The sequence below is a fragment of the Daphnia carinata genome, chromosome 6, assembly GCF_022539665.2.
Source record: "Daphnia carinata strain CSIRO-1 chromosome 6, CSIRO_AGI_Dcar_HiC_V3, whole genome shotgun sequence".
Lineage (NCBI taxonomy): Eukaryota > Metazoa > Arthropoda > Branchiopoda > Diplostraca > Daphniidae > Daphnia > Daphnia carinata.
Genome location: NC_081336.1, coordinates 1,764,397 through 1,782,038, shown reverse-complemented (window position 1 = coordinate 1,782,038; position 17,642 = coordinate 1,764,397). Strand labels below are relative to the sequence as shown.

General features: G+C 40.1%; 1 protein-coding gene and 3 long non-coding RNA genes across 7 annotated transcripts; 3 read left to right on the top strand and 1 right to left on the bottom strand.

Annotated features, from left to right (window-relative positions):
* Positions 1 to 4,344: 4,344 nt before the first annotated feature.
* On the top strand, positions 4,345 to 8,418 carry LOC130690534 (FK506-binding protein 5-like). 4 transcript variants are annotated; one of them, XM_057513544.2, is made up of 8 exons: positions 4,345 to 4,645; positions 4,755 to 5,020; positions 5,454 to 5,718; positions 5,820 to 5,995; positions 6,560 to 6,683; positions 6,757 to 7,762; positions 7,853 to 8,033; positions 8,091 to 8,418. In XM_057513544.2, exons 3-8 carry the CDS (start codon positions 5,454 to 5,456, stop codon positions 8,319 to 8,321), a joined length of 1,983 nt encoding a protein of 660 aa, XP_057369527.1. In that variant the 5' UTR covers positions 4,345 to 4,645; positions 4,755 to 5,020; the 3' UTR covers positions 8,322 to 8,418. The 4 variants fall into 4 exon arrangements, with proteins under 4 accessions (XP_057369527.1, XP_057369524.1, XP_057369525.1 ...); XM_057513541.2 differs by having other exon boundaries at positions 5,820 to 6,070; XM_057513542.2 differs by having other exon boundaries at positions 4,752 to 5,020; positions 5,820 to 6,070.
* Positions 8,419 to 9,190: 772 nt separating this feature from the next.
* On the top strand, positions 9,191 to 9,953 carry LOC130690621 (uncharacterized). The gene is made up of 3 exons (XR_009001054.2): positions 9,191 to 9,262; positions 9,335 to 9,616; positions 9,679 to 9,953. It is a non-coding gene; the product is annotated as an uncharacterized LOC130690621 (long non-coding RNA).
* A 92-nt stretch (positions 9,954 to 10,045) lies between these two features.
* Positions 10,046 to 11,049, top strand: LOC130690626 (uncharacterized). The gene is made up of 4 exons (XR_009421320.1): positions 10,046 to 10,221; positions 10,283 to 10,438; positions 10,495 to 10,669; positions 10,723 to 11,049. It is a non-coding gene; the product is annotated as an uncharacterized LOC130690626 (long non-coding RNA).
* A 3,869-nt stretch (positions 11,050 to 14,918) lies between these two features.
* Positions 14,919 to 15,870, bottom strand: LOC130690620 (uncharacterized). Its single transcript, XR_009421321.1, has 3 exons — positions 15,787 to 15,870; positions 15,453 to 15,621; positions 14,919 to 15,344 (listed from the first exon to the last, which is right to left on the bottom strand). It is a non-coding gene; the product is annotated as an uncharacterized LOC130690620 (long non-coding RNA).
* Positions 15,871 to 17,642: the final 1,772 nt, after the last annotated feature.

Here is a 17,642-nt window from a genome sequence, read left to right as displayed (position 1 = left end):
GTTTGAATACCACAAACATGACAGGTACGTGATATTTCCAAATGAAGTGCATAAGGAGCTAAAAACCATCGACCCAAAACTTTTGGTTTTGGTATAACTATTGCTTCGTCAGAATATACTTTTTTTTGCGGCAATGCCAGATCTTTGTCTGGTTAGTTGGGAAACTTTTACTTTACTGTTGTCCGCCATTTGAATATAGAAAGTCATTTAGTTTAGCCAGTGCTGACATATTATTTTATACCTTTCGTTAACATCAGTTAGCAATTCTGCTATTACTGTTGAAATACTACGCCTTGGGATGATTTTCATTGTTGACAGGCTAATGCTTTCAATGGATTGAATGAATTAATGGTGGGAAGGGACGAATAGCCTAGTTCTACTAGCTATTTGCCTGCTTTCCATTGAATAACCGATCTGCTCAAAACGCAATGGCCGGAGGCAAGCATGATTAACGGTGCTATCGTTTAGACAGAAATTAGTAACCAAAGATGTGTCATAGATTGAACTGCAACATTAAAGGGAAAGCAAATCAAATATGTTGTTTTGCTTATAAAAAAAGCTATCTAACTTAACCTAAATAAACTTTAGGGTAGTGGTAACATAAATATAATTTTCCAGTCAGCTAAGGAAAAGCCAATGTCACCTCTATTTGACCTACCCGTCAGCAGTGACCTCGAACAATTGAACAACCTCTGGCTATTCAATTTAGAAAAAACAAAAAAATTTATTCCATTTTCCATACCAGTAGTTCACTCACACTTGCAGGGTGCACACTAGTGTAGAAATAGTAATTAGTTAGTAAATAGTACTTAGTTTGTGGATACACCAATCACGCACTATGAAAGCCTCACACCAAAGTACTCGGTTTTGCCTCTGCACTGGTCTAGTTTAGTTTGAATAATTAGATTGACAAGACAACTTAGATTTGCGTATTGCAATTTGCACAAAAACTTGCACCCACAAACCTCTTAGCACAATATGCAGACACTAATCACGTTGATGAACCCATGACTACCGATGTAACAAACCATCCTTAATGATCAATTCTCTTTTTAGGACCTTTTTGTTAAACTATTTGTCATTCGTGTATTTGATGTGTGTTAGAATTAAGCAGAAGGTGATTATTTAGAGTAATCAAAACGCTTTCTTTGTTTTTTTTTCGTTCGCGATCAAATCAGGAGGGCAATCTGTGGGCGTCACATCAAGACACCGAGGATCGTCGCCAAAAAAAAAGGTATCATTGATAAATTAAAGTGTACTAACTGTGTTTTTTTGTCTTTTATGTATCTAGGTTGGCCGTCCAAAGGACCGAAAAGGCCCACCGAGGATCGTCGCGGGAGCTACAAGATCGCCGTGGGATCGTCGAGATCGTCGCCAGTAAGGTATCAGTGATAAATTAAAGTGTACTAACTGTGTTTTTTTGTCTTTTATGTATCTAGATTGGCCGGCCAAAGGACCGAAAAGGCCCAACGAGGATCGTCGCGGGAGCTACAAGATCGCCGTGGGATCGTCGAGATCGTCGCCAGTAAGGTATCAGTGATAAATTAAAGTGTACTAACTGTGTTTTTTTGTCTTTTATGTATCTAGGTTGGCCGGCCAAAGGACCGAAAAGGCCCAACGAGGATCGTCGTGGGAGCTACAAGATCGCCGTGGGATCGTCGAGATCGTCGCCAGTAAGGTATCAGTGATAAATTAAAGTGTACTAACTGTGTTTTTTTTGTCTTTTATGTATCTAGATTGGCCGGCCAAAGGAGCGAAAAGGCCCAACGAGGATAGTCGTGGGAGCTACAAGATCGTCGTGGGAGCTACAAGATCGCCGAGGGAGCTACAAGATCGCCGTAGGAGCTACAAGATCGCCGTGGGAGCTACAAGATCGCCGAGGGAGCTACAAGATCGTCGCGGGAGCTACAAGATCATCAACCCGAGATCCCCGCCCCTACGAACACCGAAGAAATGAAGATGGTACGGTTTAGTATGGCCGAATCGGCATTTTTTAACTTTTCTGAATGTTTTGTGTTGTGTGGTACAAATGTGTTCCCAATTCCTCTTCCTTCTAATTGTTGTGGCTGACGGTAACCTCACCATGCATTCACAATGCACTTACACGTTTGGTACTCAGCACCTACTCCTCTAGTTCGGCTTTCTGGTCTTTAGTTATTTCTGATGGTTTTTACGCATCTGATTTTTATTTCGTAGGCACTGGTTAATTGGTTTGGGTAACCTAAAATATTTCACTAACTCTTTAGCTAGTAAACCAACTAAAAAAGAAAAAAATTTTGATTTCAGAATTTGTATTTTGTCGGCTAAAAGCCAAGAAAATGCAAATTATTGTAGCAAAAAATAAATAAATGTGAAAACTTGCCGGCCCAAAAAATGTGGTAATGTCACATGAAGAATAAGGGAAATCGTAATGGTAAATACGTAAGTACCAACTATACTCTCACTTACACACACACAATTAACGGAAATTCAATAAATACACAACACAATAAAGAATCCAATTACACAAAAGACGCACTTGTATTGGACTAAATTACACAAATTGACGTAAAAACACTTTTAAGCATCCCAACATGATAACCGTGAGACTAGCAGACAAAATCGCGTGGTTGTGAGAAGAAAATGCGCATGCCCAAACCCAAATCGGGGACCCCGCACTGAAAAAAGCTATTCGGGGCGCAATCGGGGACCACTTCGTCAACCAGGAGAGCTGGGCGAAAAACTGGAAGGGCCGTCGCCATATTCAAGATGGCGGCTGAAATATTTTTGGGATAAAAATCACGGTAGGCGGATAAAATGTGGCATAATGGGATTGTAGTCGGAGAAAAAAATCTGATTGATTGTGTTTCTGCATTAATTAATCGGTTACAATCAGGGTTGCATCAGAGTTGCATCAGGGTTTGGAAATGACAAATTTTACACCCCGAGTCCCGCCTTTTGTCCAGGGTGCGTAGGCATAGCAGCGAACTGGCTTTAAAAAATTAACGAATTGGCAACTTAGCACAAAAATATTGTAGAAGGTGTGAGTATGCCATGTAAAAACGAAAACCACGTTTGCCTGCTATATAGTAGCTCGCTTAATAGCAGTTACAGAAAAAAAGGTAAAGAATTTCTCAGCCAATATTCTCGTGCCAAATGCCTAAGATATTTCCTACATTGCCCGTCAACTGCTTACCTCACGTGACAAAAGGTATTTTAATTATTTCTGTCTGACATTTTTCCAAGATTTGTATCCGATTTATCGTTGTTGGATTGTTGGCCTAGTCTCGGTCGGGCTGTACGAGTGAAGGAAACAAGAAAACAGGTTACCCAAATTTCTTAGGGTAACATCATGCCTGAAGGTCTTCTAGATAACAAAAAAATACAAAAACATAAGTAGATGTAGTTCTTTTTCTTATTTTAATTAAATAACGAAGTACAGAATGACTTGAAAAGGTTTTTTTAATTTGATCTCATTTCCTTTTTTATCTCTTGATATTCCATTAGGGTAACAGAAAAAGGATTTCAATTCATCCCTAGATGGCAGCCATGTTTTCAAAATCTTAAATTTTCCATATAAATTACAATTTTAAAAAATTACATTAACAAGTAGTAATGTATTTGCAAAAAAAATTTTATGTGTGAAAAAATGTTCATATGGCATACTACTGATATAATTTTATGTACAGGTACTAAATGGCCATGATCCGAGAACAATTTTACATCACAACTGAACTTATTTTGCTGGAAGATGTTTTAAAGCCATAAAAAATTACACTGTTGAGTTACATCCATGGCTGGCTATACTCAACAGCCTCTAAACCAAAACTTTCATACTCAGACCACTGTGGCTTGGCTGACGTGTACCGCTGCTATGACGTCATTTCGACGTCGAGGCTCCGAATCTCGAAATTCCTGCCATTCCTCAGTGAACACGTCAGACGACCTCTTTTGTTATTGTTGATGCTTCCGATGACGATGCAGATGTGTTTGCAATGATCAGCTTGGGAGCGTGACCTCCAGGTATAAATATATATACAGCCCAACCCAATTTGAATACGAGAAATATCAATATTTCTTTTAGCAGGAGTCACCCATACTACAAACTAAATTATTCAGCAAATCTAGAAGGCTAGCCAACTCGGCACAACATAATAACGTGAATAATGGTCCGGTAATCAACCAGGCAAGCCTATATGCGTTATTGCCTTTCTTTTTCGCGAAGATCGTCACCTACGTTTCCTAGCAGTTCATAGCAAGATAAATTTACTGTAGTAGTACTGTGGTATCTAGAAGCAGTATAGCAGCAGCCCTTGGGTAAGGGCAAGCTTGCTGAGGTGTTGAACGACGAGACAATATTCAGAATCCCATTTATTTATAGATCTCGGGAGCGTGCGTTATCCGGAGTCTTTCGGGGCGTCGGTCCTCAGTTTCCAGGTCGAGGCCAACCATTTCAGAACGTCCTGCAGTTACCCTCCTCCGCCCGTTGTAGTCGACGACGTTCAAATTATTCGCCCTCAAAATTTCGTTCAGCCAAGAAAGAAATTCCTGAAACTCTTCTGTGGGCTATTGTGTCTAATTAGATTGGCATACAGAGCCTATCACTCATATTGTACAGCTGCTGGATTGCCTGTGATGATAACAGTCCCGCCCAGCAACACCCAACGTGAGTCTTAAACACATACATTCCTTATCTTGTTGATGCTTTATTTTCTTAAGAACAAGTGATTAATGGATGATTTTTCAATATATCTCGTTTAACTGTCCGAAAGTAGATACAAGTATCGTAGGTGACTAGAAATCGAAGAACGCATCCCTAACGCAATCATTTCGCATCAATCACAACTGGCGGTTGTGCCTCGCCCGTCGATGCTCGAGACGTCATTTGTAAACACGTGCGGCTGGCAGTTATAAGTATAAGGCAGCCAGCAAATAGGGAGAACTACTACGCCATTGGAGCGTCCGTCAGTCGTCCAGCCAGAAGCAACAGAAGAAAAAACAAAGCAGAAAAGCAACCACAAAGCTTTAAAAAAAAAAAAAGGTGAGAATTAATGAAAAAGAAACAAAATGGCAGCGCGTAACTGCTGCTGTGAGCTAAACTTAGAACTGAGAAAAAGCTTTTGCACCCCAGCCCCACCCACTAACCACTCATCTGTACGGCTGCAATGTGTGTGCATCCTAACGCGCACACATAGACGGCAATGACAACCGAGAAAAAAAAAAAACGCTCTACTATCATTTTGAGACGTTAAGAAAAACCATTTTGGCCTTCAAAAGCTTCTCCCACCCCTATTCCGTAGGAAGAAAAAAAAAAGTAGACAGGGGCAAAAGACAATTTCTGGCAGTCTTTCATGAAGTATCTGCCAATGCCAAGCTGCGATTTGTTGTCGTGAAAAACGTAGGGGAAAATGTCAAAGCTTTCAAAAAACAAAAAGCTTCGTCCGTTCATATTCTTTCTTTTCTGAATTGGACAGATGCCGACATCCACTGCGAGCTTATCGTTGTCTCGGCCAGGCAGTAGCAGAAACACAGGCACCAGTGTCGGTCAGCCGCAGCAGCTGCCACAGCAGGCCAGTACTGGGCCGATTGTACCGCCTTGGCGTAGAGTGTCTCGACAGGAAAGCGCTAATAATTCCAGTGGTCGTCTTATAATTCCACCACCACCTCCACCGCCATCAATCATGGCTGCTCCACCACCACCACCTCCACCGCCGCCACCACCACCTTCAGCAGTTCAGAGTAAGTTGTTCTTCTAGAAATTTCAAGTATTTAAATACTTTGCAGAAATGATATTCTGACGAATCCGAAATTTACATTCGCTATTGTTCGGGACAATAAAGAACGAGATATTCCGGAACATGTGGCAGTCAAATTGGAACAGTACAAGAAGACGCCTCGTAAACGGCCCGACTGGGCGTCGATGATGAAGGAGATCGAAGTAGGTAAACAACTGCGGCGGGTGCAGACGAACGACAGGAGCAAGCCCATCTTACCCCAAGCCAAAGCCAAAGGAAAGGTACTACCCGGTCAAAGCTTTACGCCCATCACTTGCCCAGACGACACTGCCAACGATGCGAACACGAAAGAAGTGGTAAATAACCGTTCTCTGCTCGTTATAATGCAACAGCAAAGAATTCTTTCAATTATTAAACGTAACTGAGCAGCATTAGCAACAAACAAAATCAACAGTCGAGGGAGAGTTTCTGCAACACCTTCACCAGCACACTACATTAGTTGCGAATGCGCTCACCTTGAATTCTAGAACGTATCCACTTTGATTTTAAAAGAAGCTTTAAATAATTCAAAATAATTCGAATGCAATATAGAACGGGCAATCGGAGATGGTAATTTGGTACCGCTTGGTATCGTCTGCGGGCAGAGTGCACGTGTGTTAGCAGTTGTTTAATTTGCCCATTAGCACATTAAAGTCATTTGCATGGACGCATGTCGTTATCCAATATCGTATCCTCATCTTCTTCTTTTTTCTACTAGCACAATTTGTATTTGTCGTGTAAATTCAACGTCGTCGTTGATGACGTTAGCTTAGAAACATGAAATTGATTATATTCTTGAAACTTAGTTCGTCTACGAATCAGAAAAACCTACCAGCGACTGCGTGGCAAATCAGATTCTGTTGGAAATCCAGAAAGGTGTTCGATTGAAAAAGACAAAGTGCAACGACCGATCTCGGCCCATTTTAAATGGTATTAATATTATTACTTCCGCTATTTTTTTTTTTTTTCTTAACAACTTCTATGCAACGTTGGTGAATATCAGGTCTGGGTGTTTTCCGAAGGCAAGTGAGCACGGTGGAAGCAGATCCAGCAGAGCCAACCACTCCTTTGATCGAACCGGAAGCTGATTACGATGACATTGATAAAGTTCGTGACGACCTACAATCCACTAAGCAATTGCTTGAAATTGAATTGATAAATCGTCGTAAAATTGACGAGGAAAATGCCAAATTGCAAAGCGAAATTCGTCGGTTGAAGGAAGAACTTGCTGGTGGCGGTAGTCACAAACCTTCATCATCAATCGCTCCATCTTCCGCCACGACGAGGAGGTCTTCGTCGACGAATCACTTTGCACCGGAAACACCTTCCATACTAAAGAAGTCCACGTCAAAATTGGCAATGATGAACAGAAATAAACCAGTAAAAAAGGACTCGAGTGACGAAGATGATGATTCCGACGAAGATTTCGGAGATCTCGATGCTGTTGAAGAAGAAATGAATGCCTTGAGGGGTCAAGCTGAATTGGCTCGCAAATCTGCGGAAGAATTTGAATCGCGTTACAAGGAAGCAGCCAATCAATTAGTGACCACCCAAGCGGAAATGGAAGATCTTGAAATGAAAGTGGCTGTTTTAAAGAAGAAGCTCCGCAAAGCTCAGGAGCTCAATGGTGGCGGTGAGCCAGAAGAAACAGAGTTGCGTGATTTCGGGACTCAGACGGATCCAATCGAACCACCACCAGTCGTGGACAGTCGTCCGGCCCGATCCAGTAGCAGGCGTGATTTGCGGAAACAAATGTCAAGGCAGGATTCCCGCGGAAGTAACATCAGTTCGGCCAATAACAATCCGATGGAATCAAGTGAAGACGAGGAAGAAGAAGAAGAAGAGGATGAAAGCACAGCGTATCTAAAGGCACAGAAACGGGAGATTTCCCTTTTGGCCTCGAGATTGCGCTCCACTAAGGATAAGGAGAAAAACGTGCGCAATGAGCGGATCGCGCTTCATCTCCAATTGAAGAAATTCCGCAACGATCTTAAAGACGAAAAAAAGAAGTCGGTAGTTTTTTCTCAAATTGATATTTATTGATAAGAGTTTAACATTTATTGACATCTGATAAAACAAAAATTATTTTTTGATTTTAGGTATGCCGCATTGAAGAAGGAAGTCGATGGTATGGCCGTAATGATGAACGAACTTGGGGAAGATGAGAAAGTCGAATTTGTAGTTGAAGAAATAGAAGTTACAGACAGCGAAGAAGAAGAAGAGGAGGAGGAGGAGGAGGAAGAAGAAGAGGAAGAGGACGAAGACGATGATATCGATGATGTATGTTGTAGTTCATTTCTAATGGTTCTGAGATGACAATAAGATTTTTGTTTGCAGGTAGAGGACGAGGAGAGTGACGAGGACACGGAAAGTGACGAAATGGAAACTCGCATGGAAAAATATAATGAGCGATTGCGTAACCATGATAACACGCTGAGTACTCTGAAAAAAGGCAATTACTTGCTAAAATCCAAAGTGGACATGGCTCAAGAGGAGTTACGAAAAGAGCGCAGCCGTTATTCTGCCCTAGAAATCGAACTGAACAATTGTTTGGCCGAGCTAGGCTAAGTTTCGGTTTAAGCCAATTACAATTATACGCATACATATAATATATATATATATATATCTATCTATCTATCTATCTATCTATCTATCCATCCATCCAAGAAAACAACTGAAAAATTCAATTGAAAATGAAAAAAACAAAAAATTCTAAAATACAATCTTGTCAAAGGATTGAATGACGGTATGGCTGGTAACGGTTATGATGCTTGCATATGGACAATTACATTAAGGTAAGATTGTTAATCCTTAGTTGAGGATCGAACCCAACACCTTTACCGTTCTACACCGAAGCTCTACTTCTGAGCTACTTTTGGTATCAATTCTTGGTTTAAATGTTCAACAAAATGAAACAACGGTGCGCGTAAATAGAGTATGGATAGTCTACTAAATGCCAATCTAAGAAGGTAAAGAGGGAAAACGAAAGAACGATATCGTGTCTGTCTCACATCTCGAAAGTTCATGGTTCATTTCCAGAAAACATTCCCAACTCCCTGGACTACCCCTTAAATAGAATTATTGTAATTGGATTCAGATTGTTAAAACATAAGTCTAATACATTTCAATGAGCAACAGAATAGCATGATGGAATGCAAAACTAATAGGTTGCTAACAGTTTTTGGATTTGGCTGCCCACACAGCTGATCACAAGACTACATTACAAAAAAAATAATCCATGATGTTCTTTACTTCAAAAACACACAAAACTATGGCAATCCGTTTTACCCGAAAAAAATAAATCAGGCTTTTTTTCTTTTTTTTTTTACTCTCTCCATCTACGTCGGCAAACCGAAGGACGATGATTTTGAAATATGGCAAATGTGGATCGGTTAACTAATTACAGTTATTATATCTACCTTTGGTTGGCATAAAAAGAAAGCTGACTATCGGACGTGGTGGTGTGACATGTCCGTTGCAGAAGCATCCGAGAAAGTCAGCGTAATATAGTACTGTCTCATCCATAATTTTCGATGACATCCTTTACGTCACATCAATTAAAATTCTTATCCTTCCAATAGATTCATCCAACTGTGAGCAAGAGTCAGTTTCGGGATTAAGAGCCCTCAACAAATACAACAACGAGCTATATTCAAGTTGTAGCACAAAGTTCGTACAGCCGTGATTATTCCCGAACACCTATGCAGTGAGAAATGCCTGAAAAGTTAATGGTACGCTAAAATCCCATAAATATCGATGTAATGGATAGATTTTCCCATACAGGCTTTGTGGCAACTGCCATGTAGCTTCGTATTGCATGATGGAACAAGGATACTCCTTCGTCATCAGTGATGTCACACATGGTAATGCATTTCTTCAGCATTAGCTTGGTTTTCTAACTTTAGTCAAATATTTGTCATATTAGGCAGAACACTGCTAAAAGAAAGTAGGGGCCTGACGACCAGGACTTCAGAAAATGTCTAACCCAAGTGTAATGAATATCTCTCACCATAAATCAGCAGCCATGCATTTCCGATCACATAAGTAATAGATATGTTTATGTTTACTGACCAAAACAATTATCGTTGTAAAGTTTTATTGAAGATCCACGCAGTGATAATTTGTGTAGTCCTTAGAAGGTCTTTGTTACTAATATGGCTTGATAGTTGGCCGTAAAGCATCACCAATGGGGCAAGACAAACCTTGACACAGAAATTCATCAAGGCAAGTCAATCCTACTCGAGTGCAAGACATTCTACTAATGAGCTCATTTGGCTTGCGTATGTAGGATATGATTTTGGACCCACTTCCATGAAAGCAGATCGTTGTATGGATTTTCTAGGAGTTATTGATGACATTTAAGCTGCCTATCCTTATCCCCATGAAGATCAGTTAAATCAACGTTTAAATAAAATTATGGATACGATTTCCTAAAATCGCTTTGGATCGACTCCAAACATGAGCTTAGGTAATCCACTACTTTTTGTCAATCGAAAAAAATTTCTTCTTCATTGCTTGCCATCTTTTAGGAGAGCTGTCATTAAAATCAATGAGTCCAACGGAACCACTCATATGTTACTTGCATACATAAAAATATGCGCGAATTAATGTCAGCGTTTAAGGAACGTCAACTGCTACTAACACTATTGTGAGTGTTTTAATACCTTGGGAATCACAGTTGGCAGGTAAATTGAAGTCTTTCTTTTACATTAATTTCATAAATGTGTTTTAAATGAAGCAGGATGGCAATGGAGAAAAAATTTAATATACAATGGAAAGTCACGGCATGGAATGTTGATTGTCTGCCGCCTTTTTATCCGATATGATGAGTTGTGGTAAAATCTTTGACATCACCAGAAACGGGATGGCGAAAAGGAAGGAATGCGTTTTGATGCGTCATTAAGCCCTTGCAATAGGTTTTTACAAATTCTTCATTTTGCCGCCCCGTATTATACGCAGGCTATTTTAGTGTTAGGTAACTGCGGACTGCTGCCAAAGTTTTTGAGCCAGCCCGCGTCCGCACGTCACTCTTCGCAAAAGTCGTATTTACTTACGAATTCAGTCACGAATAACCCATTGGTGCAGCGGGATCGAGCCCTAGAAACGCCATTTGTCCCACGCTTATATTGGTAACCTCTGTTCTCTGGTTTACCATTTATTTGAGCAATTTCGAAGACATCATTTGTCGCCATCTAGGGAAAGTCCAGTTCAGATTTTAAAACAAGCCAGACTTCCCTTTTTTTTTTCAGTAACCTGAATTGCTAGAAAAACACATGATTTTGGATTTGAATTGAACGCTGATGTCAGAAAACCAGTTTGTTTTGAGTTGGAAACAATAGCGGTTCACGCAAAGAATCTTCTTGGTCATTTCAAAAATCGAATTAAGAATCTATTTGACATGATCCGCTCAGTTTCGCACAACTTGCGTGACGTGCATTCGTATAATTTAAGTTGTTTTTGTTGCATTCATGGTACTCAAAACATTCACATTCAATTTTATAGTGCGTGTTTATTTTCAGGAACATAAAAGTAATCCAGCAATCTAGGGTAGGATAAATGTTTCACTTCACTTCTACCAGATGGCAGCCTTTTGGGGCAGTCTCCATACTGTTTTGCGCTTGCATCATGTGTGTTTGCAAATATCTGGTAAGATCTTCGTTTATTTTGTTTAAGAGATCCGGTTGCGTTTCTGCTTGCAGTTCAAGAATCGCGAGGCAATTCAATTAGCTCAATTTGTCCTGGAATTGGTGTGATGGAATTCTGGTATGAAATTGTTTTTTTTTTTCCTACAGAATGATTAGAATAACAAAAAAAATTGGAAACAGTGGCTGAAAGATGAAAATGTGATGTTTCTTTCATGAATTTAAACAGATGCAAGGTGGAAAAAAACTAATAATGTTGATAGCTCATTTGCCTAGTTGCAAATGCCAACAAGCTCATTTTCGAAGGAGAAAAAATAAGGCATGTAAAAAGAAATATTGATAGATTCCTCAGGAAGGCAGGACTCTATCGTTGGAGTTTCCAGGCTACCAACATCTTTCTTTCCCACAGGTATCTGCTTATCCTTCTGAGCAAAATTCTGTATAATTTTTCTTATCATGCTTCTTCATTTGTTGTAAAGTTTTGGACCATATTACTCCATAACCATAACCAGTTTGTGATGTGATGGTGTTAGCTTTCACAGAAGATGTGGATCTTGAAAGCTTTCCAGACCATACATCAGCCATAAAAGTGCTGAAAGTATTGATGAATGGAGATTGAGTTTTAGGACAATATCAATAACAGTGCAAACTATAAGTCAGCAAGGTAATTATTATTGATTCTTTAGACCAATAAACCATATTTTAAAATACAAATTAACATCTGCCATTGATTTCCTTCAGCCAAAGCATCATCATTAAATCCGAGCTACGCAACATTTGCATCCGCCATCTATCCACATGGAGTTTGAAGGGGCGCCGCGTTTCGACGCTAATTGCTACAGCCAGCGACCACGCCAGCAGCCGTATGAACGAGATCCGGGTCTGACTGCATTCAGCTTGATGTATGGTGGATGCATTTTTCTGGACGGTGGGCTGTGCCAGAGAACAAACGATGCCTTGCCGTAGAAGAAAAGGTAGGAAAAAAATTATTTAGATTCACAAATCAGTTCGTAAGATTGTGTCGATGTTTTCATGTGCCCTGTTTCGCCTTGTTAAAAATGGCAGATTTTTTCTGTTAGCTTGTCCTTTTTGTACAAGTTAAAAAAAAATTCTGAAAATGTGCCGTTTTTTTGTTGTTTGACAAATTCACAATTTCATACACACTGTTATTTCAACGGAACTGTGGTGATCGCGCAAAACTCATTCCTAAAATCACTATTAGTAATAGTAGTATTAAAATATGTGAAATGGCTCAGTGGTAGAGCATCGGCTTCCTAAGCCGAAGGTCTAGGGTTCAAGTCCCAGATGCCCCACGCAGTCAATTTTATCACAGCCCTCGTTTAAATGTAGAAATAATGAAAAATGGCAAAAATTCTTTCTATCCTCCGATCGGAAGGTAGCCGCTGAGAATTTTCTACGCTTGCTTATTCTCAGCCATGTTGGCCCATATTTCTGAGCAATAGTTGCTGTTCTTGGACTTGAACCACAGATCTTTGACATTCCAGCACAGCACGCTACCTTTGCGCCATTACTGTCCTTAAAATCGTATGTTTAGATTTTGATGGCTATGTCGGAATACTGTCGACACTAGGTTATTATGAAATGCCTTTTACTAGATATCAAAATGTAGATGGAATAATGATTAAGCTTCTGCTTGGCATACTAGAATTCTTGGGTTCGATCCCCATATCAGTCTATACACAAATAAAGAAATAAAAACAAATGTAAATGATGTAAAAAGCATTTTATTTTCCCTCCATCCACCCACAAATCCACCACTATACATTTTACACATACAGGCAAAAATACATACACAAATACACTTAAAACTAACCCGTTGGCTGCCACGCCACCTATCTACAATCGCTACTGTCGCTATCAAAGGGATAGCGACCAAAGGGGCCGGGTGGCCCGGGCTGACACGACGATGAGACCTTTACGGGAATGCACACCCCAGGTCTCATCTATCGCATCGATCAAGGGATTTCCCTGTGGTGCATTGCCTTTGGGGCCATTCGGCCAATCTTGGGCAGTGGCGCTGCTCCACGCCATGGCAGATAGACCATGGAGCAGAACAGCGCGGCCCGTCCCTGTCAAGCTAAAAAAAAAAGGGGAATCAAAGGTGGGTGGCAGCCAACGGGTTAGTTAACATTGCACATTACATACTAGCCAAAATATAACGATACCACGAAGATAACGCGATGACGAGGCGGCGGACGAGACAGCGACACGGTGATGGGCGAAAAAAAAGGATGGCACGACCACGAGGCGACGACGGGCGAGGTGAAGACAGACGAGGCGAAGACGGTGCGACGGGCGAGGTGACGACGGGCGAGGTGAAGACAGACGAGGCGAAGACGGTGCGACGGGCGAGGCGAAGATGGGGCGGCGGGCGAGGCGAAGATGGGGGGTCGGGCGAGGCCAAGACGGTGCGACGGGCGAGGCGAAGATGGGGCGACGGGCGAGGCAAAGACGGGGCGACGGGCGACGCGAAGACTGGGCGACGGACTAGACGACGGACGGGGCGAAAACCCTGGTGAAGAGGGCTGAACAGTATAAATGATAAATATGAAAAAGAAAACGTGTCACTACATGTGGAATATAAAATTATTGGTGTAATTATAACAGAGAAGGCAAGTTACCTATGCCTGTTGTCTAAAGACTGCAGAAGCTGTAGGGCTGGTACTTTTGCTGAAGAAGGTGAAGGCTTGGCAGACCTACGACAGGATATGAAATTTAAAGAAAGGCAACACTAGATAAGCCTCAAACTTGAAATACCAAAACGGATTGGTTTTGATGTCCTTGTCTACTTGCGTTGGTTGGTAATGGTTAGGCATTGGAAACCAAACAAATAGGTGCACCATCCATTAATCAGATTAAAACTGATTCTGATGACTAGGCAAAGGTGTAGTCGAATTAGACAGTGGTGTGCTGCTTCTAAGAATGCACATCACTGGTGACGTTCTTCCTGGTTAGCATTCTTTCCGTTGTAAGTTTCACAAGCTAGACCTTAAAGTCAGAATCATGCCAAATGGTATACTAATGGCCACGTAAAAGTTAAATACCTCTAAATAACGCAATAGAGTAGCACGATGGAATGCTAACGTCATAGTTTTTTAACAGAGCAATCTGTGACTGTTTGGAATTGGCATCTTGCATAGCTTACAAGATTGCCTGTTACAAAAAAAAATAACTATTTGGTGTGCTTCACTTCCAAAAAACAACACAGGGAATAAAACAATCAACAGACGTTAGTTTTATGTAACTTTCTACTCGACTATAACAACTTAAACAAAAACTTTCAAACACAGGTTTCAATGCTCACATCACTGTCGCAGGTAAACACACCACCATTTTAGAAGCGCACCAGCGACATCTAGTTTTTTTGTTTACAACCAGAATAAAAGCGAAACAAAAAGGAATTAGGGAACAATTGTTTATTCAAAATCCAAGAGATTCCCACGAAAATACATGATTTGGAACGGGAATTTCAAAAGAGTGTCACCCGCGGCTTTTCAGAAGCGTTCCTGACCCACATCAAACTGTCGTTTAGTATAAAAAGATTTTACATGTTTCCGTTTAAAATGGTACTTCTCATCTCTTGCCAGCTGTTTGGCGTATGAATAGTCACAGGTACGCACCATTAACGTTACCCATTAACACGAATCATCGGCACCATTGAAATCACATGTTCCGTCGCAAAGAAAAAAAATAGATCGGCCAAAACAGAGAAGCATGTCTTGTAATCTACAACACTCGTTTTTATCTTACCTTTATTTGTTTAGTTTGTTTGTCCGATGAAACCATATATTCTGTGTTGACGTTTACGCAGATCCTAGGGAAACCTAACACTTTTAGCATGGCAAGGTAGTCCTCGTAAACCCACTCCCTGGTGGCTAATTGCTGGTGTATTTTCTGGCATAATGTAAATCCATCAACATTAAGTAACCTAGAGAGAAAGTATTAGAAGGAAACAATGTTTTCAGAATAATTATACCTTGATAGGTCTTTCGATTTTTCGAAAGACTTAACAGATAATGTTGGTTATTACAATTACCAGCAACTCAACGATGTGTATGCACCATTGAAAATAAAAATCAAAGCAAAATCGGGGTTACAACCAACAGGCACTAACAGGCGTCAACCATTTCCACCTTCGCCCACAAATGCCTAAAATTCCTCTGTTTGTTGGGCTGGCTGGTGGCATCCTAGAAGTGAGAAACCGACTGTAAACGAAAGAAAGTAAAACGATTAATGTTATTCCTTATGGAAAGTTCTCAAGCATTGCTTTTTTAATGATTAATTTTGCCATTTTGTGATTTTCAAAACAACGATAAATACCATAATAATGTAATCAACTAGCTTTCTGTGGAGTTAAGAACCGAACTTACTCAAAACCACGAGGTAAGAAGGATTTTTCTGCAAATAACATGGCGGGCCACTAGAGAGAGATTCATTGTTGACGGGCCTGCTTTCCAAAAAATCAAAGAGGCGATAAAATATTTGCTGTTTTTACTTATGCTACTATGTTCCAATTGAAAAATTTATATTTTGCCGAAGGAGATAAAAATTATACCTGTTTTAGCGTGTCCATACATGTTTCTGTAGCGTGCATCCCTGGATCTTTTGGTAAATGTGTTGAACTTCTGATTGTTACCAAGGGATAATGTTGTTCGGAAAACCTGAAGACAATTTTTACACCGACTTTTTTTTCATGTTTTTTTTTTTCTAGCAGGTAATAAATTTTCTTTGCGGTGGTTTTCAATGTGATACCTTGTCCAAAAGCTCTGTCAAGAGAAATAAATGACAAGATTGAAACAACACATTGTCTAATGATGAACGGTAATCTAATAAATACATCTTCAGTCTTACCATGAACGAGAATCATCGGCGCGAACAAGAACTGTGATGCACCGAAGACGCCAAGGCAAACGTGAAAATACAACGGCAACAGATGCAATGTAGATCAATGTCTGGGATTGCTTAGGTGAAGAAGTTTCTGAAATGCTGGTGAAGATGTTTTAAACGTGGTGCCCATAAAACAATATATTACCTTTTGAAAGACAGTTCCCTTAGATCTAGGGCAAAATCAAAACATCTGCCAGTCCTTGTGAACCCTCTCCCTCATGGCTTCTGGTGTATTTTTTACAAAAGCTTCAATATTGTTCATGTGCTGTTACTGCTGCAAGTACTAGCGGTAATTGTTCCGCTGTAATAGAAGTCCATCAACATTAAGTAACCTGGACAGAAAAATTCATATCAGAACAAAACAGTCTATTACCTAGATTATATAGAGGTCAGAACAAAGATGGATGCTAAATGTGAATACTGCAATCTTAGTCTTTCGAAGACAACATAGTATGCCATTCTCAAATTGAATCAGATATAAGTATCATCAATTGACTCAAGTCAGTAATCAAAGATTACGACAATTGTTAACATTAAATTATTAAATTGTTACAATTATATTAAGACAATTGGAAATTGAACAACATAATACATACCTACCAAGGTGAGTCGAAATTCCGATTACATTCTTGATCCATGTCCCCATGTGAAAAATGAGTAGATTTAATCCCGAAAATCACCAAAACCACGAGGTCAAGAAGTAAAATCTAGCGAAGGCAAACAGCACTGCTCACGTTAAGCAAATCTAGAAATGCTGTCCAAAAAAAAACTACCCGATGTGTCACGGTTTAAGGCGCCTCTTGTGGACGCAAAGGTCATTACGAAAAATTAAAAAAAAGGAAAAAAAGGCCTTAAGTAAAACAGAGCCGATATGTTTTTTGGGTAAAACGGATTGCCATATTGCCAGAGAAAATGTGTTCTTAATATTTTCTGACTGTGAAGTGTTAATATGGACGGACCGTTGATTCTTGATAAGTTTCCAAAGAATCGATATCTAATAAGCTGAGCAAATTGAAAGATAAATTAGCAATGACTTTACCTTGCGGTATTGTTTGCCCTAATTAATTAGTTTTTGGTTTGTTTTTCTGTATGTCATTTGTACAGTACACATAATATAGAGAATTGTATGTAAAGATATAGTTATAACCATAACGAACATCATAATAATTGCAGTAATAAAGAGAGATGGGAGGAGACTAATGGAACAAAAAAACCATAAATCGGGAGACGGAAAAAATGTGTGAAGTGGAAAAAAGTGTTGATGCGAGGAATTGGAAAAACAGCACACGCACACAGAAAAACACGCATAACTTGGCTCACGCGTTATGAGTTAGATTTT

Bases quoted from the DNA above. Each gene is read 5' to 3' on its own strand.
- LOC130690534 (XM_057513541.2), top strand. From the start codon at position 5,454: ATGCCGACATCCACTGCGAGCTTATCGTTGTCTCGGCCAGGCAGTAGC. The intron at 7,763-7,852 runs GTCGGTAGTTTT...TTTTGATTTTAG, and splicing joins CTTAAAGACGAAAAAAAGAA to GTATGCCGCATTGAAGAAGG. The intron at 8,034-8,090 runs GTATGTTGTAGT...TTTTGTTTGCAG, and splicing joins AAGACGATGATATCGATGAT to GTAGAGGACGAGGAGAGTGA.